Here is a 25,978-nt window from a genome sequence, read left to right as displayed (position 1 = left end):
TTGGTTAAATTCCTAGGTATTTTACTCTTTTTGATATAATTATAAATGGGATTGTTTTATTACTTTCTCTTTCTGGTAGTTTAATTAATGTATAAAATTGCAAGAGATTTCTGTGTATTAATTTTATATCCTACAACTTTACTGAATACATTTATTACTTCTAATAATATTTTGGTAGAGTTTTTAGGGTTTTCTATATATGGTACCATGTCGTCTGCAAATAGTGACATTTCTTTTCCAGTCTGGATGCCATGGCTAGGACTTCTCACACTATGCTGAATAAAAGCAGGGTCAGTGTCTTAATATAACAATGCTTGTATTTGAGTATTTTATTGTCAATTGGAACATTAGTGGAGAACAGGAAAATAAAAATGCTGATACTATTTCGAAACAGCCATAGGCCCTAAAATTACATGGATTATGGAAGCATATTATGAGTTTGGATATTTTTTTTCTTCAGTTATTTGTTCAGTGTTATTTGAAATAAATCCTTAGAATTAATGTTGAAGAAGTAAACTTTTGCAACTTGATTCCTTGACCGCAGGTGATTTTTACATTCTTTGTACACAGGCAACTATTAATAAGCTCATTTAAAATTTTCCCTGACTTCATTTTTTTATAAATGCTAAGGTCTATTGTCAACACTTTGTGCTTATGTGAATGGCTTACTTATTCAAAGTTAAAGAAAAATTAATTTTTTAAGACCAGTAACAAAAATTTTCGCAAGTATATAGATTAAGAACCAGTTACAGGCATGCCCTATCTTATATACTATTAAGGAAATGGGCTGTTTTTGTCTTTTTTTAAATCTGAGTACCTAAAAGACATGTTATCAGTGAAACTTAGGAAAAACAAAGTATTAACCTTTTTATATTCAGATTTAGTATTTACTTCTAAAGCATTACATTGAAATTAGAATTGCTGTTTATTGAAGACATCAGTTATTTAAGTATTAAAAGTTAACTGTTAAAATTAGAGGTGGAGCAGTAGCAGCTGCATGCCGGATACTGTGCTAAATGCAGTACATACGTTACATCATTTTATCCTCGTAGCAACCATTCCATGGGTATGATTAGCCCTACTTCACAGAGGAAGGTCAGTCTTAGCTTGAGACAGGGAAGTGAGGATTCAGCCTCGCATTTAGTCTCTCTGGTGCCAAAAATTTGTTAGGTGACACTGGAGCGTGCTCAGTGTAGGGTTCATTATTTTCCACTACTGAAGTAAGACCCTTCTGTCTATTGTAATCAATGCCTTGTTCATTCTGAAGTTTTTTGGTGTGGTTGGTGAGAACAGGCGAGTATGCGGGAGGTGGGTACCCTTCTGTCTAATGCTCCTGGGCGGTTGTCTCCGCGGCCTCAGGCAGTTCCCTCGCACACGCCCTGACCGGCACTCGGCTGGCTGCTCGGGGAGGACCCTCAGAAGATCTTTAGGGTTTTCGCTCCCTGCCGGTCCCCTCTCTGCGGTATTCTGTCCTGGTAGCTCCGGCCGCTCAGGTCTCCCAGTAACCTCAGCTCGTCACCCTGACTCAGGGAGTAAGTACACACACTGCCTGGTGTCCTTCCGCCTGCCCTGCAGCCTGGACACGGCCTCCAGGTGATGAGCCTGGGCAGCGGTGGGGCTCCCCATCCTTTGCTTCCAGTTCTCAGAGACCACCGTCCTTGGGTGCCTCATCAGCCATGTCTACAAACTATTATTTTATATAGTTATTTGTCTTTTATTTGTTTCATGTGAGAATGTAAATTTAGTCCCTCTTACTCTGTCTTGGACATAAGCAGGTATTTCTTTTATTTACTTATTAATGGGAAAAGTTTGTGTTGAACTGGATATTCTAGATGGAGTTCTCTCTTTTACTTGAACTTTAGAGAGATTGTTATTAAAATTGTACTTTGATTCTGAGAGAATATGCTGAAATTGAATAGTTAATGGAAACCAGAGTAACAGAAGGTGCTATTCTTTTTTAGCATCAGAGGTAGTAAATAAACAATACAGGTTGAGACCTTTATTGCTTTATGGACACATAAAATTGAATAGGGCAGGGTTTTTTTTAAATAAGATAGATAGCTCAAATACTAAAGGGGCAGATTAATTAAGTTACATTGAAATTTAGCATTCATTTTTCTTTAAAAACACCATTATAAAATTAGATAGTTAACATTTATGGAGGATTTACATGTGCCAGATATTGTTCTAAGTTCTTTAAATATATAAACTCATGTAATCTTTACAGTACCTTTATGAAGTTGGGTTATTCTTAAAATCCTCATTTTTTCAGATGCAACTGAGGCATTAAGAACTATAATAAGCAAAGTAGTGAACCACAGATTAGGAAAGATACATCTAATATATAAGGGACAAAATGCTAGTTATTGATACATATATTTAACTTCCACAAATCATTAAGAAAAAGATACCCATTTTTAGGTGGGCAGAAAATACAAATATTAGAAGAAACACAAATTGAATATAAATATGTATAAGGTAGTGGTAGCATACAACCACCTTGGTAAACGTTTTGATAAAACACAGTAATGATAAAGATTTTTCTACTCTACAACCTAGCAGATTGTTTCCTAATTCCATTCCCTAGGCAAAGTCTCCTACATGGACACAGGGACCTGCATAACAACATTACTTATAAGGGGGGGGTGGTACTCTTTTTTTAAATGGCCAGATAGTAAATGGTGTGGAGCAAATGAACTACTCAGTTCCACTCTGCCATAGCCATTGTAGTATTAAAGCATACATGATAGAAATTGAACAGATCTGGCTGCGTTCTAATAAAACCTCATTTTCAAAAATAGTCAGCTGCCTCACCCACAGGCCACAGTCACTGATCTCCAGTTTATAATATCAAAAAATTGAAAAGAACCCAATTGTTGATCAGTAGGAGAATATGTGCATAACTTTACTTAGTAAGTGGAATTTTGTTAAGTAGGTGATCACATATCAATGTGATTAATCCATACTGCCATAAAAAAGGAAAAAAGGGAGTGGAGGTCAATACTACATTCTATATGAAGTTTTATATGTAATTTTAAAACATGCAAATGCTATACTACTAAATATTTCCTGTGGATGCTTACGTGGGAAAGCATAAAGAAATGCGTGATAACCACCAAAATTGGAACAGTGGCTGCAACTGGGGGTATGGAGAGGAGGCGGTCAATTCAGGGAGGATGACACAGGGGCTTCAGTTCAGCTGTTTTGGTAATGTTTTATTTCATAAGCTGGGTAGTAAGTCTATTATTTATTAGATTATTTTTTTAGGTCTTATATCTTTTAGATATTTTATAAGTTTTAAAGGAAACAAAGTTTGAAAGAAACAAACTGACAGTGATGAGTTAGAAAAAACATTAGTTGTTCACTCCATGGATAGTTGTCACTTGGTTCTTTCTTCCTCTCAACTGCTCACACACCTGCCTCATGGCCTCTCTCACCCAGGAAGGTGACTTTCTACGCAAGCCCGATACAGATCAGCTCTCCAAATGAATAACCCCTTTGCCTAACTGACTTAATATCTCCATGTCTTGTTCTCTTTCTAAGTGTGCTTTAAGTGTACTATTTCCTTTTCTCTAGCTTCTTATTTATCCTGCCTTCTAGATATACTTAACCTGCTGGGAGAAGGGATCTAAAGTTTAAAGTTCTTAATGGAGACCACACAAGCGAAGGACTGCTTTTGGCATTTTCCTGTATGCTTGGTGCACAGGCATCAGTGCTGGCGTGGCATGTTTGTGGGTGAGATAGTGGTCAAAATAAAAGCTAAAACTGCATTTATTTATAAAGAGATTGAAGAGTTTTTATTGAGCATCTTTTTTATGTGTGTTGGGTAATCTCTCTCCAGTGTGGAACTCTTTCAGTTATGTCAGCAGCCTTCTCTTAAGTTTTTGACCTTTCTATTAGAATATTCTATCAGGGAGCAAGAGTAGTATGCAGAGCACTGACCCAGATGCTGTGTGAAGTTACAAAGAAGTGAATGGCAAGCCCTTACAGAGTATTTTAGTTAGTGGGGGACTTAATGACATCACGAGGAAGAGTATGTATCAGTAAAAATCTAGTGTAGCTGCAGAGTGCTGCTCAGGACATGCATAGAGGCTACAGTCAGCTGGACTAGTGGCAGAGAACAGAGGTGGGAGACATCAGAGGGGCCACGTGCACGCTGTGCTCCGAACTGTGAATGTTTTCTTGGCCTAAAGTAAAAAGACATAATTTGTTAGCTAATGAATGATTATTTTAGCATTTTGAGAGAGAAATATTTCGAAGTAGGTGCAGATTTCCAACAAGAATAAAAATGTGTGTGTATCATTGAGATGTACATTTATTCGTGAACTTTTTTTTTTTTCAGGTATCATTGCAATACAATCTTATGTTGGTTTCAAGTACACAACATAATGGTTCAACAGTTAACCATTGTTATCAAATCCTCAACCCCCTTCAGTGTGGTCACTGTTTATCAACTTAGTAAGATGTTACAGAATCATTACTTGTCTTCTCTGTGCCATACTACTGTCCCCGCGACCAACCTATATTGTGAATGCAAATTATTGTTACCCTTAATCTCCTCCCTCCCGCCAACCCTCCCTGACCTCTCCCCCTTGGTAACCACTTATCTTTTCTCAGTGTCTACGAGTCTACTGCTATTTTGTTCCTTCTGTTTTGCTTTGTTGTTATACTCCACAAGTAAGTGAAATTCGGTATTTGTTTTTTTCCACCTAGATTATTCACTGAACATAATACCCTCTAGATCTATCCATGATGTTGCAAATGGAAGGATTTCTTTTATTTTTATGGCTGAATAATACTCCATTGTTTATATGTACTACATCTTCTTTATCCATTCATCTATTGATGGACACCTAAGTGGCTTCCATATCTTGGCTATTGCAAATAGTGCGGTGATAAACATAGGGGTGCATATGTCTTTTCAAATCAGTGTTGTTGTTTTATTTGGGTAAATTCCTAGGAGTGGAATTACTGGGTCAAATGGTATTTATATTTTTAGTTTATTGAGGAACCCCTACACTGCTTTCCTCAGCGGTTGTACCAATTTACATTCCCACCAACAGTGTAGGAGGCTTCCCATTTCTCTGCATCCTCATGAGCATTTGTTATTTCTCGTCTTTTGGATGTTGGACATCCTAATTGGTGTGAGGTAATTAATATCTCACTGTGGTTTTAATTTTCATTTCACTAATGATCAGTGATGAGTATCTTTTCATGTGCCTGTTGGCCATCTGTATTTCTTCTTTGGAGAAGTGTCTTTTCAGGTTCTCCACCCATTTTCTAATCAGGTTACTTGTTTTTTGAGTGTTGAGGTGTATGAGTTCTTGATTTTGGATGTTAACCCCTTATCAGGTGAGTCATTTATAGTATATTCTCCCATACTGTGTTTGAGATCTTTTAATAAGAAACTGAGTGACCATTTGGCAAATGTATTTTAGCCCTAAATATATTATTTCTTTAAAGATAAAGGTAGCAGTAGCAGTAGGTTTTGAAACAGTTATTGGTATGTGTAGTAATACAAAATTGCCTGTGGCTCTAGGCAGAACAGACGAATGGGACAGAGACTTAGAATATGGATTTAGAAAGTTATTTGGGAATAGGGCTGTCATATTTAGTAAGGAAAAACACTAGATGCCCACTTAAATTTGAATTTCAGATACACAACAAATACTTTTTAAATATAAATATATCCCCACTATTGCATGGAAGGTACATATTTAAAAATACTCATTTATCTGAAATTTAGATTTAACCAAGTATTGTGTATTTTTATCTGGCAAGCCTACTTAGGGATGAAGAACTTAAGTGGTTTATACCAAGAAGAAAGAAGACTAGTCCCACTAAGATTAGAAGTTAGTATGTTTAATTTTGAGTGAATAACTGATCATTATAACGGTTTTTGATAGTTTTAAATTATTCCTCTTTGGGTGGGGCCTAACCCACCACTGCAGACAGACTAGATTTATTGTTATTATGGTTTCATTGGCTTAAATTTGGACTTTGTAATGTCAGGTCTTGATTAATCAAGGTAATAGGAAGGTAAAGGAGGTATCAGATCATTTTTAATAGGAGTAAAAACAGAAGTAGTTAAAATGAGATATAAATGGATTTCATGTCCATGTAATGTTTATAGTTATCACCAGAGTGCTGTAGTGCAGATGGTAGGAAGCAGTCAGATTCTGGAGATTTTGGGTATAGCCTGAAGGTATTCCTCTCCGGATTAATGATATCGATATTTACCCAGATGCTCCAAGCAAAACTTGCCACCATTGTCTATACTTCTCTACCTACATTTCTTCCACATAGTCCCCAAGTATTGTACTATGGAGTCTGCTTCCCAAAAGTCTCTCAAATATCTTTCTTCTCTTCTGTTATTGCCTCTGCTTAATTTAGACCTGTACATGGATCTCATCTTGTTCATGTCATCAGTCACCTGTCTCCGTGTCACCAGTCTCCCTTCTTCTTGTTACCACCTAAAATGCCCAGAGTGCTTAGGTTGAAGTGATTATTTTATTCATTGGTTTAAACATCCTTCATTAAGGCCTCAGTCATCTTCATTGTAGGGTAAAATTACAGTCCTCAAGCCAAAGTATAGTAATTCTTGAGGGGTTAGAGAAGGGAAGGCCATCTTTCCTAAATAATAAGACCCACTTCCACCACTAACATCGGCACACTGCTACACACACTGTGTTAGAAAGCTCCCAATTGATTTTGATCATCTTTTAGGAAAGATGGCCTTCTACAACACTTTATAAAACCTTTGTATTTCATTAAGTTGAAATTTCAGTAAAATTTAAAAACCCTGTAGTAATGTACAATGTGATATGTTTGGTGATTGGCTCTAAACCTCTGAAATTCCTAGCTAGCCAGCTGGGCAAACTCACCCATTCATTTCATTGACCTTATAGTAATAAAATCCTTTGCCTTATAAGCTCACTTTAATAGTCCTCAACCTTGGCTGTACTTTAGAATCACTTGGACTGTTAAATATAAAAAAGATTCCTGAGTTTTGCCCCCAGAGCACTTTAAATCAGAATCTTTGAGGGTGGGCCCAGGCATCAGAATTTTTTAAGCTCGCTAAGCAATTCTGAAGAACAAACAGGGTCAAGAACCATCATTGGCTTACATGTTCATTGCTTATTTGCTTTCTGGGGTCACTATTTGAAAATAAAACCTTGTTTTTATTATATCCCCAAGGCTCATTCTCTTATTATTTAGTACTAAATCCAAGTTACAATTATGTATTCATTTTTCTATTTATTTGTGTATTATCTGTCCTTTAAGTGCATTTTAAAGACTAGCATCACATCTAATTGCTTCAGCATGTACCTTGCGTATGTCTTACTGTGTGGTACACAGAGCTTTTCCAAGTCTTTTTTTTTTATTTCTTTTTTCTCCCTAGCCATGCCCATGCTTACCCATTTAAATTTTTTGGGAGTCCCTCTTCTTTCATAGTGCTCTCTTTTCTTATATACTGTTCCTTGGTCTTTCTCTTCTTTCAGTAGGTGAGATAAAATATCATATTGAAAAATATACAGCGAAATGCAAATATAATTATTTGAAAAACATAGAGCAACATACACTCAAACAGGCAGTTCTTAGTATTCTGTGTTAACACCTCTAAGGCCTAGCTTTTATAGCTGCTTAGTGTCTCTCACAGCTGATCACAGTAGCATCCACTTAACCTTCAGCTCCTGTGATCAGTGATCCAGCTAATCCCAGCCTTGAAGTCAGAGTCTTCTCTTGCAGTGCTACCCATTGCTTGGATGTCAGATCATCGGCTTTTTTATTATATTATTTGTTGGAGGAATATTTTCTTCTGAGAACTATATGTTAAAGAGAAATGGTCCTGGCCTGAAGACTATGAATCAGATAATATATTTGTACTAATTCTGTAAACTGAAGAGACACTCCATAGTAACATAAGACAATATTTTGAATGAAAAAACACATATTCGTATTCTCCTTTATTGTTTTATAACTGTGTATTTCTTTTTAATGTCAGAGAACTCCAAACTCTTTGATACAAATTCTGAAGTGCTGAATAATTTTTATAAAGGCAAAAGTGTGGATAAGAAAAAGTATTCCTTTTCAAGATGACCTTTTCAAAGAATTAATATCCTCAGAAAAGCACCTATTGAAATTGAAGCAGTATTAACTCATGTTTGGCTTCTTAAGAATCCATGCTTTTAGTCAGGCCATGTTATTATTTATAAAGCTGAGCTTTTTCATGTTTCTGTGCCTTTACATGTGTCATTTTCTTTCCTTGGAATGCCTTTTCCTGCCATTCAGCTCTCTCATTTTTTGTTTGGGAAAGTTCTACATATTCTTCAATACTTAGCGTAAGTGAAGATTTTATCAAATAGATTGCTCTTACTTATTATGTGCCCCCATATATGCCTCTAGTTTTGCACTCAATCAACTGTGTTGCATTTATGGTTTTTCTCTTTCTGGCCTGCCTTCTAGTTTGTAAACCTTTCAAGGGCAAGGGCTTGTCTACTTTTGTACAGCCAATACATGACATGTGGGCTCTCAGGTCTGTGGTTTATTGAGTAAATTAAAAAAAAAAATTCTATATATGCATGTGTAATGTTCCATACATAGCTTTGCATAGAATAATTTAGAAGATGGGCTAATTAATGAATTATGGATGCTTCCCCAAATAACCATTTCATTTGTGGCTGACTATGTTTTACATGTTTTATAATTTAAATACATAAATAAATAGTACTGTAGTAGAACAGTATAAAAGAAAAAAGGGCCACTAGTGATTATAAGTACTTTAAAGCCACAGCTAGTTGTAGAGTCTATTTGTGAAGCAGTTCTGATACCTTAGTTGATGTTCTGTTATAGGGCATTCAAAGTTCTGCTTGATTCTGGGACCCTGTTTCCAATCATACAAGTAGTATGTTTTAGCCCCTCCTAAATATTTGTAGTTATTTTATGGCTTCTGAAGTTTGACTAACAGATCCTCTGTGAATAATGCTTCTTTAACAAAGATAGTCAAGCATTGTGCTTGCTCCTTCCTCATTGTTATGAGGCAGAGTGAAGGTCACTCAGACTGGAGGACAGTCAGTCCCCCTATTCTGGTGAGACAGATTTCATAGATGTCTAAAGTGCTTGGTGCTTTTGGCATATTTCACACACAGATTTTTAAGTAGGTGAAAATTGTTTCAAAATAAATATTAAGGGTGGTCCTAAGAAATGTCATATTGGGCATTGTGTACTAGCTACCAGCCCCTGTGTTACCTTGATCAGGTATCTTTAGAACCAGGTACTGCTGTCATCTCCTTTCCCTACTGTTACATTGCATCATCACCCTACTGCCTGTTCCCCTCTGACATTTTTATACTCTCAAAATACTGGCTCCAGGGCAGCTACTTAGGCTTGCTCTGTTGGAGGAGCTTAGTAGGCTTAGGGAAAGAATGTCAGTTTTTAGAGAGGCAGGAACTGAATTTGTAAAATAATTGGAATTCTTGAAAGGAGATGGGTACGGTAGGGAAAGAACTGTAAGATAAGATGAACGAATATAGTGTAATGCCCATTTTTTGGATGTCTTTGAACATTATATTGCCCATTATTATCTAAGCTCTTGCTGATCAGATTTCTAACAAGCATGTTGTTGATTACAGTTACTTGAGAGCCCAGCTGTATGACAGCAGTGGGTGACATTGTGTCTCCATTGTCATGTGGGTAATTTGTTACTGATTTATCATAAAATGCATAGTGTTAGGTATTACAGGTTTTCTTACTCTGATATTATTTTTATTAAAGGAAGTAAGATTATTCAGAGATGAAAGATGCAACATATGTTAATTTTTTCATCATAATATTTAGAATATTTATGTAATTGAATTTTACTTTAAATGCCTATAATGCTTAAAAATGGATTATTACTATTTATAAATATGGCATTTCAAAAGCAATGCATCATTATTTTGACATTTTCATTCTTATTTTTCTTTTCTTCTTTTTCCTTTTCTTTCTTTCTTTCTTTCTTTCTTTTTTTTTTTTTTTTAAAGAATTAATGTGCCATCTGGAAACCTCTGAGATCATGCCATAAAAGGAATTTTGGCTTTTTGGCAACCAGTCATCAGGATATGCTGTGACTGTGCACCTTATTAGAATAATGAACCATAATTAGAAAGGTGTTTAACTCATATATGTTTCAAAACAATTTTTTATATTGGGGATTTTTCTGTGGACGTTATGGAAATGAAAAAATTACTAGTATTGTATCCCAAGGTTAAGGTGATTGTATTATCACCATGGGACAGTCATTGGATCCTTAAACAAATGTAAACCAAAACAGAAATGTAAACCAAAACCCTGTGTGACTAAATGGTTCCAAGCTATTTCTAAACACTATCCTGTATCTTCTTTTCAGTGTTAAAATAAGCAAATACAATTAGTTTATATGTTTTTCAGAGGGGAGTCTTGGAGTATAACATTGCAATTAACTTGCTCTGTTCTTCTTTTCCGAATAATACAGTCACTGGAACTGTCAGCCAAAGGACCTTTTTTGGGGGGAACATCTTTTTTTAACTCTAAAAAGTAACAAGTTTTTTAAATTAATTGAGAGAAAAACAGCTGAAATCATGCATTGAAGGGGTTAAGTCGACATGAAAGAATTCATTTCCACTTTAATGACCCAGCCTTGCTGGGTTAGGACGGTGGGGAGCAGGCTGCTGACTTGTACTCCTATTGCCAATTAACACCTCCTATAACAGGTTGCCTCAGCTAGTCATTGAAGCTCAGGCAGTAGAAATAGTTTACATGCAGCTTGTTTTTCACACTAGTTGTTTAATACTCACAAAATTAAAGTATTAAAAGGTTGTTTCTTACCTTGCTGGTAAAAGATAAACAATACTGTGGTAGTTCTTTGTGTATGTTTGAATTTGCTTACTTTATGTTTCAGTTCCCCCCTTACTGCCCCCAGGGGGTTTTAATTGAGGAATCTGAAAGTGATGGTTTCATCAAATTTTTTAAATTTTGGGCAGAATTTGTCAAGGGTTATATTGGATACCATAAATTAAGAATCACTTTCTGTCAACTATTGAGTGTATTATATGCTTAGGTCTTATTTTGTTTTTGGAAATAATCACCTTCATTTGTTAATACAGTTTATTTTTCTCTGTTGAAAAATATGTATTTTGACAGGTCTTTAAAAATATTCTATAATGCATGACCAGATATACACCTTTAAATAGCCATTATAAAAATAAGTCTTATATAATATTTTAATCCTAGAACAACTTTTTTACAAATCTTGAAATGTTTTATGTCATTTCCCAAGATAACTTTACATTTTTAGACATTTTTGGAGTGTTGCAGTTCAGTGATAATACTTATTTTACATTTCTTTTAAGTGACACTTTGGTTCATGTTTAATCAGCAGGTATTTTAATAACATAATAAAACTGGCTAAATAATTGATACCAGTTCACACGAAGAGAAAGGTGGAGTAATATAACTAATAGTGTTAACAAATTTGTTAAAAGGCCTTAGTAGGTAACACTTTGAAGCGTTAGTTTTTATCCTGTTATAATGGCAAATGCCTTTTTTTTTTTTTAACACTTAGTCAACAAGGGCTGCCCAAGTAAAAGTCACAGCTTTTTATGCCGGATCAGATTTTAACCTTCTGAGTGGGGAGAGGCTGGGGAACTGTGTCTCATTTAACTTAACCACGTTTAAAATTTGTGGACCTGGATGATTTCTGTTTTACTAAATGTGGCAGATCAAAACTCACTGTACAGAGGTAAGTTTGATGCCTTCGTGGAGTCCCTAATAGGTATTATATCACTGATTGGGTGGATTTTCATGTATGTGTAAAGCTTGGTCTTCCTCTTTGTGGCTGTGGTTCACCTATACCCCTACAGTTCTGCTAGATAGCTTGACTTGCACTATTAGTTTCAAGTTATAGATTTCCCCCTTTCTAAAGCAGACTTAAAGAGGCTCCATGTTATGTATACTAATGTCTTCAGTTATTCTAATAGTCATTATTAAAGGACCTTGAAGGACCTCATGTTCAATCTCCAAAAAATGACTTTCTGTACTTATTTATTATGGTGGCAGAATAATTGTTATAAGGTCAGCAGAGTTAACTTGAATAGTTCACACACTACATAAGCTGATAATTTCTGAGCTATGCTGTTGATTAAGCAACAGAAAGAAAACATTTTCTGCATTATTTTTTTTATAATAGTAACAGCCTAAGGCAATTTAAAAAATTCAAAAAAATAGTTGAGCCCAGGTTTTCACTTGATTTATATCATTGTACAGTTTTTCACCTTAGTTTACCCAGCATTGAGCTTAACTACTACATAATAAGTTCTCATTGAAGTAAAGATGATTAAAATAATTTAAATGATGTACATTTATTCGTTTTTTTTTTTCGTCCTGTGAATGGGACATGGAAAACTTTCTGTGTTATCACTATACATGTTCATTTTAGTTGAATGTAAACATAGCTTAACAATATTTAAGCTTAACTCAAAACAGTTTATGTCAGTTTCTACTTGTGAAATCTTTTGTTTTTCATTAAAAGTCACAGGATTGTAAATATGAAACATGAGGGCAAGAATAGTTAAAGGGTCTTGGAAACTTTCTGTGGGTGAGGGATAAAAACCATCATTCTCTCTGTTTTCCTGCATAGCACCTCCCACTCCTGGGAGTCTGTCTGTGTGATTATCATTTCATTACCCTGACCTCTATACATTTCCCCTCCTTGAATCCCCTGACTCATTTTTTTTTTCTTGAGTTATTTAACATTAGAAATAGAGCTATACCTGAGTAACTTTATTTGCCTAATGTGTATAGCTTTCTAGCACCTGAAGGCATCTTGAAAATTCTTACTTGAAACTTCTGCTTCTAAAATGAATTAGGGTCCTATTTTTGTTGTGTGCATTTACTCAGTTCTTTAAAATGCATTAAAGTAATACTTAAGTAATTTTGTATGCTTACATATATACAAACCATGATTTAATTGTTCACACAAGGTGATGTATTGGAGAACTGTGCTTAATTTACCCTGTTATTATTTTTCTTATGCTGTGATTAAAAAACACAGCCCTGAATGTTTTGTGTGAGCTAAGTTTCCTACAATATATTTTAATAGTAAAAAGGCATATTCCTGTTTTCATACTAGTGTATGTGTTATGTTTTAAGTAAATCCAGTAGTGCTTTTTGCTCTGCAAAGCGCACTGTGCCCATCTAAGGTTTCAGAGAGTACAGGGAGGCTCTGAAGTGTGTTCCCTGATCTCAGTATCTCAGTGGCATACTAACTGCTTTTGGAGAGGAAGAACATCCCAAGTCTTATCTCCATGTTCTTTCATAGGAAATGGCTCCAGGTGGCAGAGGATTCTCAGATTGTAGACAATGAAAATGAACTAAGCTTTCAGAATAAAAGTAGGTTTGGACATCTCAAAATGGGGTGGTATGCTGTTGAGGAAAGAGCGCATTGTTGTAAGTTGGAAATTGCATTTTAGTCCTAGTGATCTACGCCAATATATGTTTTGTCTGCCTTTCTAATTACATCATGATCTTTTTTTTTATTATAGTATCAATGATACACAATCTTATGTTAGTTTCAAATGTACAACACAGTGGTTCAACAGTTACCATATTACTAAATCCTCACCCCCTCTAGTGCGGTTACTATCTATCAGCGTGTTAAGATGTTACAGAATCATGACTATATTCTCCAGGCTGTACTACCATCCCCGTGACCAACTTATATTGTGATTGCAAAGTATTGTGCCCCTAAATCCCCTTCATGCTCCCCCTGCACCTGCCTCAACCCCTCCCCGTTGTTAACCACTATTCCCTTTTCAGTGTCTTATGAGTCTACTGCTATTTTCTTCCTTCTGTTTTACTTTGTTTTTATACTTCATAAATAAGTGAAATCATTTGGTATTTATCTTTCTCTGCCTGGCTTATTTTCCTGAGCATAATACCTTCTAGATCCATCCGTGTTGTTGCAAAAGATAGGATTTCTTTTATTTTTATGGCTGAATAATCCATTGTGTATGTGTGTGTGTATATATATATATATATATACCACATCTTCTTTATCCGTTCATCTATTGATGGACACTTAGGTGGCTTCCATGTCTTGGCTATTGCAAGTAGTGTGGTGGTAAACATAGGGGTGCATATGTCTTTTTAAATCAGGGATGTTGTTTTACTTGGGTTAATTCCTAGGATGAAATTATTGGGTCAACCAGTATTTCTATTTTTAGTTTTTTGAGGAACCTCCTTATTACTTTCTACAATGGTTTACCCAATTTACATTCCCACCAACAGTGTAGGAGGGTTCCCATTTCTCTGCATCCTTTCCAGCATTTGTTATTTCTTGTCTTTTGGATAGTGGCCATGCTAACTAGTGTGAGGTGGTATCTCATTGTGGTTTTAATTTGCATTTCCCTGATGGTCCTGATCTTCTTGGAACCTTCTTTTAACCACACAGCTGAAGTGCTAGGCACATGGTGTAAATACTTAAGTATTGCTTGTGGAATTGAACTCTGCTTCACATTTGAAAACCTGATGTGTTTTTTCAGAGCCTGAAGGACAAATGCCAGATTTTCTCTGAAAGGACCATGTGGCCCATAGAATGATTTGGAAAACTTGAGGTTAAACAAAGATAAACTAGATTTTTTTCCGCTCCAGGATTTTTCTTAGAGCCTTTAATATTCTAACATACATCATAAATTTGGGGAGTAGGTTGGATGTGCAGTATATTCCAAACTTACTTGACTGGGATTGATCTCTGTGGGTGGTATTTTCTTAAAACTCTTTTCCCAAAATTGAATATTTAAAAAAATCTGTCACACCTCAGAATAGCAAAGAATTGATAAAACTTGGGGATAGGTTGAATATAAGGAGAGTCGACAAAATGTTTGCCTAGGTTTCTAGTTTGAGACTCAAGATAATTAATTGGAATTATAAGTTGGGAAAGTTAGTTTGTAGAGAAACATGGTGAGTTTGATTTTTGAAGATGCTGAATTTGAGATGTCTCCCTTGATGTCAAGAGACATGATGATGGGCAGTGTTAGTAACTTAGGAAGGAAACTAAAAATACTGTCTAATTAATCAGTCAGCAAATGCTTGAAACCCTTCTATAACATTTTCACCAATTTGAACCCTCATATCTGAAAACTTCAATTACAGGGATCTCATTACTTTAATTCTCTTTAGATAGGGTAGGCCAATCAATACAAGACTTTTTTTTTTTTACATTAAACCCAAACTCAGTCTTGTAGTTTCATCCCATTAGCCCACAGTTCTGCAAATTATGTAGGCTAAATCAGAGGTTTTCAAATTTCAGCAAGTATCAGATCACCTGGAAGGCTTTTGAAAACCCAGATATCTGGACTATGGCCCCAGAATTTCAGATTCAGTAAGAATGTGCATTTCTAACAAGTTCACAGGTAATGCAGATGCATCTGTGCCAGGACTGCACTTTGAGAACTGTTAGCCTGAAATTTGACAACTTATCATATATTTGAAGATAGCTGTTTAATACCTTAAATCTTTTCCAAGCTTCATCAAGTTTTTTTTAACATTTCCTATATGTCATGATTTTAAATTGTTTTCCCATACTAGTAGCTCAGGTTTTGAGAGAGAAGAACTTTCTGAAGTAGGATCCCTTACAGACTGTCAAGAACTGGCCAAAAAGGCTGCATCCTTAAGTGTTGTAAGAACCTTTGCATTGGTAAACCTTGAAACTTACGTAGTTGTTTTATGGGTTAAGTCCTAATTTACCTCCTCTTGTTATAGCCTCCAAGAAGGGAGAGAAATCTGCCTCTGTATGAATGTACCTAGTAGCCACACTCCTTTCTTCTAGCTTTCTTTTTAAGTTAGGGAAATTTTCCTTCAAAACTGTAAGTTAAAAATACTAAGTATATTATCAGGCTAAGGGGCTTTAACTTAATGTAGTATTTGCTGATTAAGATGGCTAGAGCCATCAGATATCTCAGAGAAAGGAGCTTTCAACAGTATTCCTTAATTATTGGTTTGTATTTTTTCCTTAGATTTATTTATTTGCATTATTAGAGAACTATCGATGTTCTCGTTCTTGCAAACATCTCTGCTTGTTTACTTAAATAATTTCTAAGAGTGCACAAGTAGGGCAAAAAGTTTGTGGAGCTATATAGCTCTTATTAAACATTTCTCAAGTTGCTTTTCTGATAGATTATGCCAGTTCCCACCAACAGTGCCAAGAGTGTCTCTTATCACACCCTCTCCAAAATTGGTCATAAACTAAAATAAAGCTTGTTTGGTAGAAAAACAACAGAAATGTCTTAATGTTAATTGGTATTTCTTAATTAAAGAGGGCCAACTAGTGAGGTTGAACATTTTTCATTTTTATTTCATCATATATTTCCTATGTAATTACTTAGTTTTTATTCTTTATCCACGTCTCCATTAAGGTTTTAGCATTTTGTTTTTGTATTTTGTATTTTTTTTATTTTAGTATTTTGCATTAACTTTGTCATGAATGAGAGAGGTATTTTTTAGTTCTTTTTCAATTTTAGTATTCAGAAATTTTAGATTATGTCAATTTTATGTCATTTCATATGTTCACTTTGGTTTGTAGCAAGAATGTATTCCTCACCCAAATCTGATAGACATTCATTCATATATATATGTATATATGAGTGAATATGTATATTAACTGAAACTCTATGCCTATCAATAAACAGTAACTCCATATTGCCTTCCCTGCAGCCTCTGACAATTACCATTATACTTTCTGTCTTTATGATTCTAAGTACTCCATCATAGAAGTGGAATCATTATTTATCTTTTTGTGATTGCCTTGTTTCACTTAGCATCAGGTCCTTAAGGTTCATCCATGTTGTAGTGTATTGCATAATATCCTTCCTTTTTAAGGCTGAATAATATTCCATTATATGTATATACCACAATTTGCATATCCATTCACCTGTTGATGGACATTTGAGTTGCTGTCATGTTTTAGCTATTGTGAATAATGTTGCTGTGAACATTGGTGTTACAAATATTTCTTTGATACCCTGCTTTCAATCCATTTTGGGCATATGCCTCAAAGTGGGATTACTGGGTCTTAGGGTATTCTTAATTATTGGAGGAACCACCGTACTATTTTCCACAGTGGCTGTACCAATTTACATTCCTGCCAACACTGCACAGGGTACCAGTTTCTCTACATTCTTGGTTTTTCTATTTTTTTGATAGTAGCCATCTTAATATATGTATAGTGTTATTTCATTATAGTTTTGATTTGCATTTCCCTAATAATTAGTGATGTTGAGCATCTTTTTGTGTGCTTTGGCCATTCATACATGTCAGTTCAAGTCCTTTGCTCATTTTTGAATAGGGTTTTTTTGTTGTTGAGTTTTAGGCGTTCTCTGTATATTCTGGATATTAATTCCCTGTCAGATATACATAATTTATAAATATTTTCTCTCATTCTGTGGATTGCCTTTTTATTCTGTTGACAGTGTCTTTTGATATACAAAATGTTTTAATTTTCATGAAGTCCAATGTGTCTATAAAACACAGAATACTTTTGTTACCTGTGCCTTTGGTTCATACCCAAGAAATCATTGTCAGATCAATGTTATGAAACTTTTTTCCTGCACTTCTCTTTTTGTTTTAGGTTTTACATTTAAGTCCTTGATCCATTTTGAGTTAATTTTTCTATGGTGTTAGGAAAAATTCCAGCTTCATTCTTTTTGCATTTGAGTATCCAGTGTCCCCAGCACCATTTGTGGAAAAGATTGTCCTTTCCCTGTTGAATTTTCTTGGCACCCTTGTTAAAAATTATTTGTCCATATATACAAGGGTTTATTTCTGGGCTCTCTGTGCTTTTCCATTCGTCTGTATGTCTATCTTTATACTAGTTCCATTCTGTTCTGATTATTATAGCTTTGTAGTAAGTTTTGAAATAGGGAAATGTGAGTCCTCATGTTTTGAGTCTTTCAGTTTTGTTTTGTTTTTTAAGATTGTTTTGGCTGTCTAGGTTACCTTTGAGATTCCATATGAATTTTAGATTGGGTTTCCTCTTTGCAAAAATTATCATTGGGATTTTGATAGAGATTGGATTGAATTTGTAGATTACTTTGGGTAGTTGTGGCCTTTTAACAATATTAAGTCTTTCAATCCATGAACATGGGATGTGTTTCCATTTTTTTATGTCTTTAGTTTCTTGTAGCACTGTTTTGTAGTTTTCATTTTATAAGTCTTTCACCTTCTTGATTAAGGTTAATTCTTAAGTATTTTATTCTTTAAGTTATTATAAATGGAATTGTTTTTGTAATTTCCTTTACAGATTGTTCATAGTTCACGTATAGAAATGCAACAGATTTTTGTGTGTTGACTTTGTATATATAGCCTGCTGTTTTGCTGAATTAATTTGTTAGTTCTAAGAGATTTTTTATGTGAAATCCAGAGTTTTCCACGTGGAAAATCATCATTGGCAAACAGATAATTTTACTTCTTTCTTTCTGGTTTGGATGCATTTTCTTTCTTTTTCTTGCCTGATTGCTCTGGTTAGAATTTCCAATACTGTGTTGAGTAGAAGTGGTGAAACAAGGCATCCCAGCCTTGTTCCTGATCTAGAGGAAATGCTTTCAGTTTTTCACCATGGAGTATTATGTTCACTGTGGGTTTTTCATACATGGCTTTTATTCTTCTATTCCTAGTTTTAGTATTTTTGTAATTTTGTTGAATGTTTTTTCTGTATCAACTGAAATGATTATGTTAGACTTTTTTTTCTTTATTTCTTCTGTTGATGTAATATATTACATTGGTCAGTTTTCATATGTTGAACCATCCTTGCATTGTAGGAATAAATCCTACTTGGTCATGTATAATTCTTTTACTATGCTGCCAAGTTCTGTTTGCTAGTATTTTTGTTGAGGATTTTTGTGTCTTCATAAAAGATAATTAGTTGTCTTGTAGTGTCTTTGGCTTTGGTACCGGGATAATGCTGGCCTTGTTGAATGAATTTGGAAGTGTTCCCTTCACCAAATATTTTAAGCATAGGTTTTGTTATGATTTGAGTATTTTTAAATATAAATCTTTAATCTATCTGGTTGGTGAATATAATGTGATACAGAGAAACAAATTCAGATTTAAATGTTCTCAATATTAATTTAAAATGAAAAGTAAAATAGAATATGTTCAATGCTGTGGTAGTAACTTTGAGATCTAAATGAAACTTTCTGGAACAATAGAATAGTTTCAAGACATGGGTAACCAGAATTTATTAATACCACTGAAAAAATTATAGCAATTATCTCCAAAATGAGCTTCAGTCAAACAGTTTACAGATGAATTCTTCCAAATTTTTAAGGCACGGATAATTTTGCATATATAAACTTTATTAGAACACAAAAAATGGAAAATTACAAAACTTTCCAATTCATTTTATAAGTATAGCATAGTGATATAAAAAATTGACAAACTTAACAGAAAAAAGAAAATGCCAGACCAATCTCATTTATGAACAGGGAAACAAAAACCTTAAATAAAAATAATAGAAAATCAAATTTGAACAGTTCATCCCAGAAATACAAAGGTATTTTAATACTTGGAAGTCTATAAATATAATACATCAGTGAAGAAAGGCAAGATGAGTAAAACATAGTGACCATTGCAGTTTATTTTATAAAAAGAAATACAAGCATGTTACTGACAAATCTCACCAATCCTTTTGTTTTGTTATTTGTATATCATATATAAGCAGCATATACATGAATTTCCATTTTAAACCCATTATGAGGGGCTTTTAACAAGAGACTTTAATTCATTTCTATTTTTCATTACTAATATATTTAATCTTACCTTAGTTTTCTGCTATTTTTGTACTGCTCCTCTCTTGGTTCCCTAATGTTTTTTTGTTTTGTTTTGTTTTTTATTGTTGGTTTTGTATTTGCTTTTCTCCAGTGATGTGGAAAGTGTACATTCAATTGTAATGTTTATTGTGGTTATTTTAAAATTGTTGAAAGGACTCGTTATGTTTCTCTAATAGTCAAAGTCAACACTTAGATCTCTTTTTCTCGTCTAATATGTGAAATAAAGAATTTGTGGGCGGGCTCAAATGGATCATTTATTCAAGAAATTCTTTGAAGGAAGATACATGGAGTCATATTTTTGAAACCATTGTTTATTTGGTAATATGTTTGTGGCTCTTCATACATTTTTTTAAATTGGGTATAAAATTTTTGACTCACAGGGTTTCTCTCTTAAAACTGAAACTTACATTGTTTTGTGCTTAGTGTCGCAAAGAAATCCAGAGGCAACCTAATAGAATTTTATTTCCTTCAGATTGATTTTCTTACTTGTGTGGTTTGAGTAGTTTTGCTTTTTCCATGTAATCAAGATTTTCCTGAGATTTTCAATTCTTTCTTCATTGATATTGCCTGACATTTGTGATTCAAAGTTGAATTTTTCTTCATTTTCATTTCAGGAAAGTTTTTTTCAACTTAGTCTTTACTTATTTCTTAACATTTCTTATTTTAGCCTTAGGAACAACTTATTTCTTAGCTTAGAGCACCTTTCTGTGTACTCTAGTATCATTATATTTCTAGTAGTTTCATCTCTAGCTTTTTACTCTACATTCTAGGACATTCTCTAAAGTATGTGTTCTATATCACTGAATGAAACATCAGAATGTTTTTATCCTTGTTTTCTCCAGTGTGGTTTTAATTCTTATTTTTCATCTTTTCATCTTGAACTGTCCTCTAACTTCCTGTTCAAAGATAAGAACTTTGTTTTAAATGATTCCAAATAGTTTTTTAAAATTTTGTCTGATTCCTGTTTTTAGATGAATTTCCTCTCTTTGAATCATCAGAATGCTAGTCCCAGGAATGTTTGCCAGAAGACCATGTATGTAATAGCTCCACATTTTCTTCAACTCAGGTCATATTTGATATATAGCTATATAGGTTCTTAGGTCTCCCTTTTAGCTCAGTTTCCAGGATCTTTGTGTGGCTTTCTTCTCCTTCATCCTGGTTGTGTGCTATTCTGAACAGGTGAGCATGTAGAAAAATGATAGTCTCAGATATTCACTTCTATCCGAGGTCCTTAACATCTGTCCTGTAGACAGCATTTTACATGGGTTACTCTCTATTGTTTTAAGGATGCAGTTCCCCACTACAAATCCTTCTCTACTTCTTGGCAAATTGTTCACTAAGCTAGTTAGTCTCTGACTAGATAAAGTAACAGTAGTAAGAGAGGGGCAACAGGAAATATCACTGGATGCTGTCTGAAAAAACAGCTGCATGGCTTTCTCTTAGTACCTGGTTTTCTGTTAGTATGTTTCTGAACCAGAAGAAGATAGGGAAAGAGGAACCAAGGATCTTTATATCTTCTTATATATGCCTTGTTCTCTCTCACAGAGTAACTGGTGGGTATTTTTCATTTCTGTTACATTGGCTTGGAGTACTTCAGTCTATTCATTCTTTTCAACCAATACTAGTTGAGTTTTACTAGGTGCCAGGCACTTTGCTGGGTACTGGTTATATTTATAATGTGAACAAAACCGTGTCATTTCTTTCATTGATAACAGAAGTAGTTTCTAGACTTTGTCAGTAATACATTTTGGTGATGATGTGATATTTTATTTTCCTTAATAAATATTTTTTGGCAAGTTGAGAAAACCTGTCTTAATAACTGTGGTCTAGATACCAGCTTAAATTCTTGCTCCATATGTATTTTTTAAGCTACTCTAGATCCAGGAAATAATTTTTATGAATACAAGTGTTTATTCTCTTGACCTTAAAGTATTACTTCCCCCAAACCTCTCATCATAACTAACTTACTACTCTCACCTTTTTTAAATCTTTTTTTAGCTTTCTTAGCTAGGTGAATAAAATGATCATACCAACAAAATTGTTGTATTTTATATGATGATCTTAATGTTTTAGTATTATATAACAGGTTTCATTTTGGAAGAGATTCATATCTGTTTGAAAGGCAGTAAAGCTGCATTAGGTGATAATAGGTGAAGTATTTAGTTGGTTTTTAAATTTATTGTCTGGCATTTATTATTAAAAATAAAATTTGAGGGATTTGATTTTTTTCACCAATTTGTACATAAGAAGCCAGTTTGTATTTGTGTGTGATTCTTGTATTTACAGAAACTTACTCTAGAACCTTTTATACTTAATATTTACAGCAAATATTATGAGCTTTTAAACATAACCAAATAATAATAATAATAATCACAGAACTAAAGTATATAAATATACAAGAAGGAGCACAAAGTAGACATAGACCTATAAGTGTGACATGTAATGAATAAAGTAACTAATTTTGGTAAGTAAATCTGTAAAAGTGAGAGAATACTGACTTAGAGTTTGGATAGCTAACATGCTGGTTACGTAATTTGTAATAGGGTTATTGTCAAGGAAAGAGAATTTTAAATAAAACAATACCCTACAATTATATGATACATCTTATTTTAATTTCCTGGACTGGTCACTATTTAAAAGCAAGAAATTTTGTGTGTGTTCTGGTTGGGGCAGAATTACATTTATAAGATTGTAGTCATCTTGAGGGTAAGAACTATATATAAATTATTTTGTGCAGCAGAATATTGTAGTCAAAAGAGCTTTGTATTGATGAAGAAGATAGAATCCTTAGGGAGAAACATAGTATCTTTCTTAGCCTGTAATAAGATTAATAGTAGTATTTATTTTAAAGGTAGTGGTCAGGATTTGGAAGTATTTTCATGTTAACTACACCAGTCTCAAGCAGTTTGTTCACACCTGGGGCAATTGTGTTAAATTTGTTGTTGTGTAGGTGGAAGGGAACAACTTCTTAGGTGAAGTGCATAGTATGTTGTTCACAGCTCTGTCACCTAGGGATTAGAAAGCTGTTCCCCTGCTCCCACTGCACTTACGTGTCTGCAAAGAGATCCCATGGCCCTACTCTACATTGCTCTCTTTAGCTGAAAATCAGTCTCAGAGAATTTGCAATTTGTGTTGATCCTTCAGCTAATCATGCTAGTCCAGCAGCATTTTACATTCACATTGTGGTAAGAAACATGGCTAAATTGGTGCATTATAGTTATTTTGTAGAAGAGGTAGTTAGCATTGCTAAAAGATTTAAGCTTTATGTCCATTAGACACTTGCCTAAATACTGTTTGGTCTGTTTCCTACAGGTTTGATATTTGCAAACTGGTTTTATTTGTGTTGTACCTCAATAAAAGGATACTTGACATGTTTTTCCAAAAAACAATCATGTTTATATAACATGTAAATGTAACTTTAATTTTAAACACATAAACTGTATATTTATACTAATTGATAATGCTTGTTTTTAGGGGCCACCTACAGATGCTCCTGCTGTGGACACAGCAGAACAAGTCTATATTTCTTCCCTGGCACTGTTAAAAGTAAGTATTAAGTGAAGTTATTTGTTTTACAGAGCTCTGTTGCTTTCACTCTTTTACTTTGGAGTATTAGTCAGTTTAACCCACTCAGACATAAGCTGTTGTTTTAGGTGTATCCATAAAATAGGTTGTTTTATTTCCACTAAAACAAAATTAGGTTATTCATTTAAAAAAAAAAGGACCAAAGATCTCAAAGCACTGTGTCTATATATCTTTGACTTTGCAGATGTTAAAACATGGTCGTGCTGGAGTTCCAATGGAAGTTATGGGTCTAATGCTTGGAGAATTTGTTGATGATTACACCGTCAGAGTGATTGATGTGTTTGCTATGCCACAGTCAGGAACAGTGAGTATTTTTATGGTTGCCTGCTGCAAGTAAAGTGTGTCTTTTCCCTTTTCTTTTTCTGTCCAAAATAACTTTCATCATATTTTGTCTTCCTGATAGGAAAAATTAATCATAAGATTAAAGATAGAAATTTCTAGACTACATTGAGTTGAATCATTCATCTTTGAAAATGCGTCATAAATTCCTTGTAGGTCCACAAACTGAATGATGTTAACATTAAATCCCTTTACTCATACATTCAGATTTAGTAACAACATACTAGACTTACAAGTTAGTTACCCTAAAACAATAGGGTATTAGTTTGATTAGTTTGAACACTTGGTTCAAAAGATTTCAGACTCTTAGATTTTTAATTCATGTCGTTATCTAGTCCTCATTGTTTTGAAATATGGCCTTTTAAAATAAATATGTTGGTAAATCACTCTTAAGATTTTCTTATTCAAAATGTTAAGTTTTAAAATGAAAAAAAACAAACATGGCAAACTTCAGTTCTGTTTGCCCAGGCATGGTAATTTGTTTTATACAAGTAGCATATTTTATATAGACTTTGAAAGTCATCTATTCTGTTTGTTTAGAATGAATTGTTCTTTGTGGAATTCTTTTGTTTTGTTTAAGGCACTGGACTTGTGCATTTAAATTTAAAGAAAAAGGCTAAAAAACAGTAAGCGTTTTACCTACCTTCTGAAAAATAACACACATAGTCTTCTCATCTATTTGCCTAGAAAAATAAAATCTGTATGTGATGGATTTTTTTTCCCCTTAAATTTGTATGTAACATTTCTCTTATTGAGCCTTTAAAATCTCTGGATTAAAGAAATTTTTGTCATAAAGCTGTTTGCTGTTTGAGGATTTTTACTATGATATACTTTGATAAAGTAGATACTAGAGGAAAACAAATTATATTTTTAAATAATGTAATGTGTGTTCATATAATAAGCATTTTACATATAGTAGTTCCTACAAAATGCGGTACATTTGTAAATAATGTAAAATATAGAAAAATATGCAAATTTTTCTCTAAATAGACCAGTTTGTTGATGTAATTTGGATCTGCTGATTTTTGACCATATCCATCATACTTATTTTGAACATCTGGACATAAAAATCCTACTTACTAACTAAAGATTTTAATTTAAGTCAAGATTTTACCATACTATCTTTTCATTTCAGAATATATAAAATACATAATAAAATTGTTAATTGTTACGTATTGTCCTTATGTGCGTGTCCATTATAAAGGGTTCTTAAAAATTTAATATCATTTCCTTGTAAATTTTGTTTGGCAATATGAAATAGATTTTGATCCCCTTGTTCACTATATAGTAGAATTAGGAAGTTTTTCTTCTGTCCCGAGAGTGAGCAAACTTTTTCTATAAATATGCAAGTCTCTGTATCATAGTCTTGTATTTTTGTCTTATTTTTTTAAACAACCCTTTAAAAATGTAAAAAGTGATTCTTAGTGTGTAGGCAGCAGATTGCATACTCCTGTTTTTGAGGATACACTCTCAATTAGAATTCAAAATACTGTTTGTTTTGGTGGGAACAAGTACTTATGTTAACTAGTTTGTTTAAATAGATTAGACTTCAATTCCTGATGTTAGATGAAAGTCTTGTGAGAGCTATGATGGCAGTGTTCCGTCAGTGGAGAGGTGACATGAGTGCCTTTAATTCTTCCATATTCTAAAATCATCATTTGGTTGAATTAGAAAAATAACACAGCATTTAAGAGATTATCTCTTAGTGGGGAACTTTTTATGAATGCTCTTATATTTCAGGTGGTATTCAAAAGTACATATTTTTTCCAACCATCTAATATATCAAGTAGTCCTAATCAAAGCACTTAAATTCCTCCCTTCCCAACTCACCCACCCACCCAAGAAACAAACAGTAACAACTCTGGGAAACTAATAAATTGTTTTCCTTCTTCAAAGTGTTTATATTACTGAAAAAGACTTGAGGCTGTTGATTATTGAAATAGCTGTGTAGTTATAGAACTTGGAATGACATGGAAGAGACAGTGCTTGTCAGTTATCAGAGCATATGGCGTTAGGATTGTAACACCTGCCTAGAGAGTCAGTTCAGTTATCTGGTGTCTCTGGTGTGCATGTATAGGTATGTGATGTGTGTGTACATATGTGCATACACACCTAGTCATATAATCCATAAACTCTTAAAGGATCTTGATAATTGTCTTAACTCAGCTAACAGCAGTTTAGTATTTGGCAACTTTAGAACCTTTGTGGATGTA

The 25,978-nt window shown here is 33.9% G+C and overlaps 1 protein-coding gene across 3 annotated transcripts in view; it reads left to right on the top strand.

Moving 5' to 3' along the window:
- The window catches only part of PSMD14 (proteasome 26S subunit, non-ATPase 14), an 85,914-nt gene that overhangs the window by 22,930 nt on the left and 37,006 nt on the right, over positions 1-25,978 (top strand). For all 3 annotated transcript variants that reach the window (XM_036884187.2, XM_036884188.2, XM_057505490.1), the window contains exons 4-5: positions 23,316-23,387; positions 23,611-23,730. In XM_036884187.2, coding sequence (XP_036740082.1) covers positions 23,316-23,387; positions 23,611-23,730 — 192 coding nt within the window. The remainder of the gene's footprint in view (positions 1-23,315; positions 23,388-23,610; positions 23,731-25,978) is intronic.

This window comes from Manis pentadactyla, chromosome 8, assembly GCF_030020395.1.
Source record: "Manis pentadactyla isolate mManPen7 chromosome 8, mManPen7.hap1, whole genome shotgun sequence".
Lineage (NCBI taxonomy): Eukaryota > Metazoa > Chordata > Mammalia > Pholidota > Manidae > Manis > Manis pentadactyla.
Note: the sequence above shows the minus strand (reverse complement) of the source record. Positions and strands in the feature narration are given on the sequence as shown.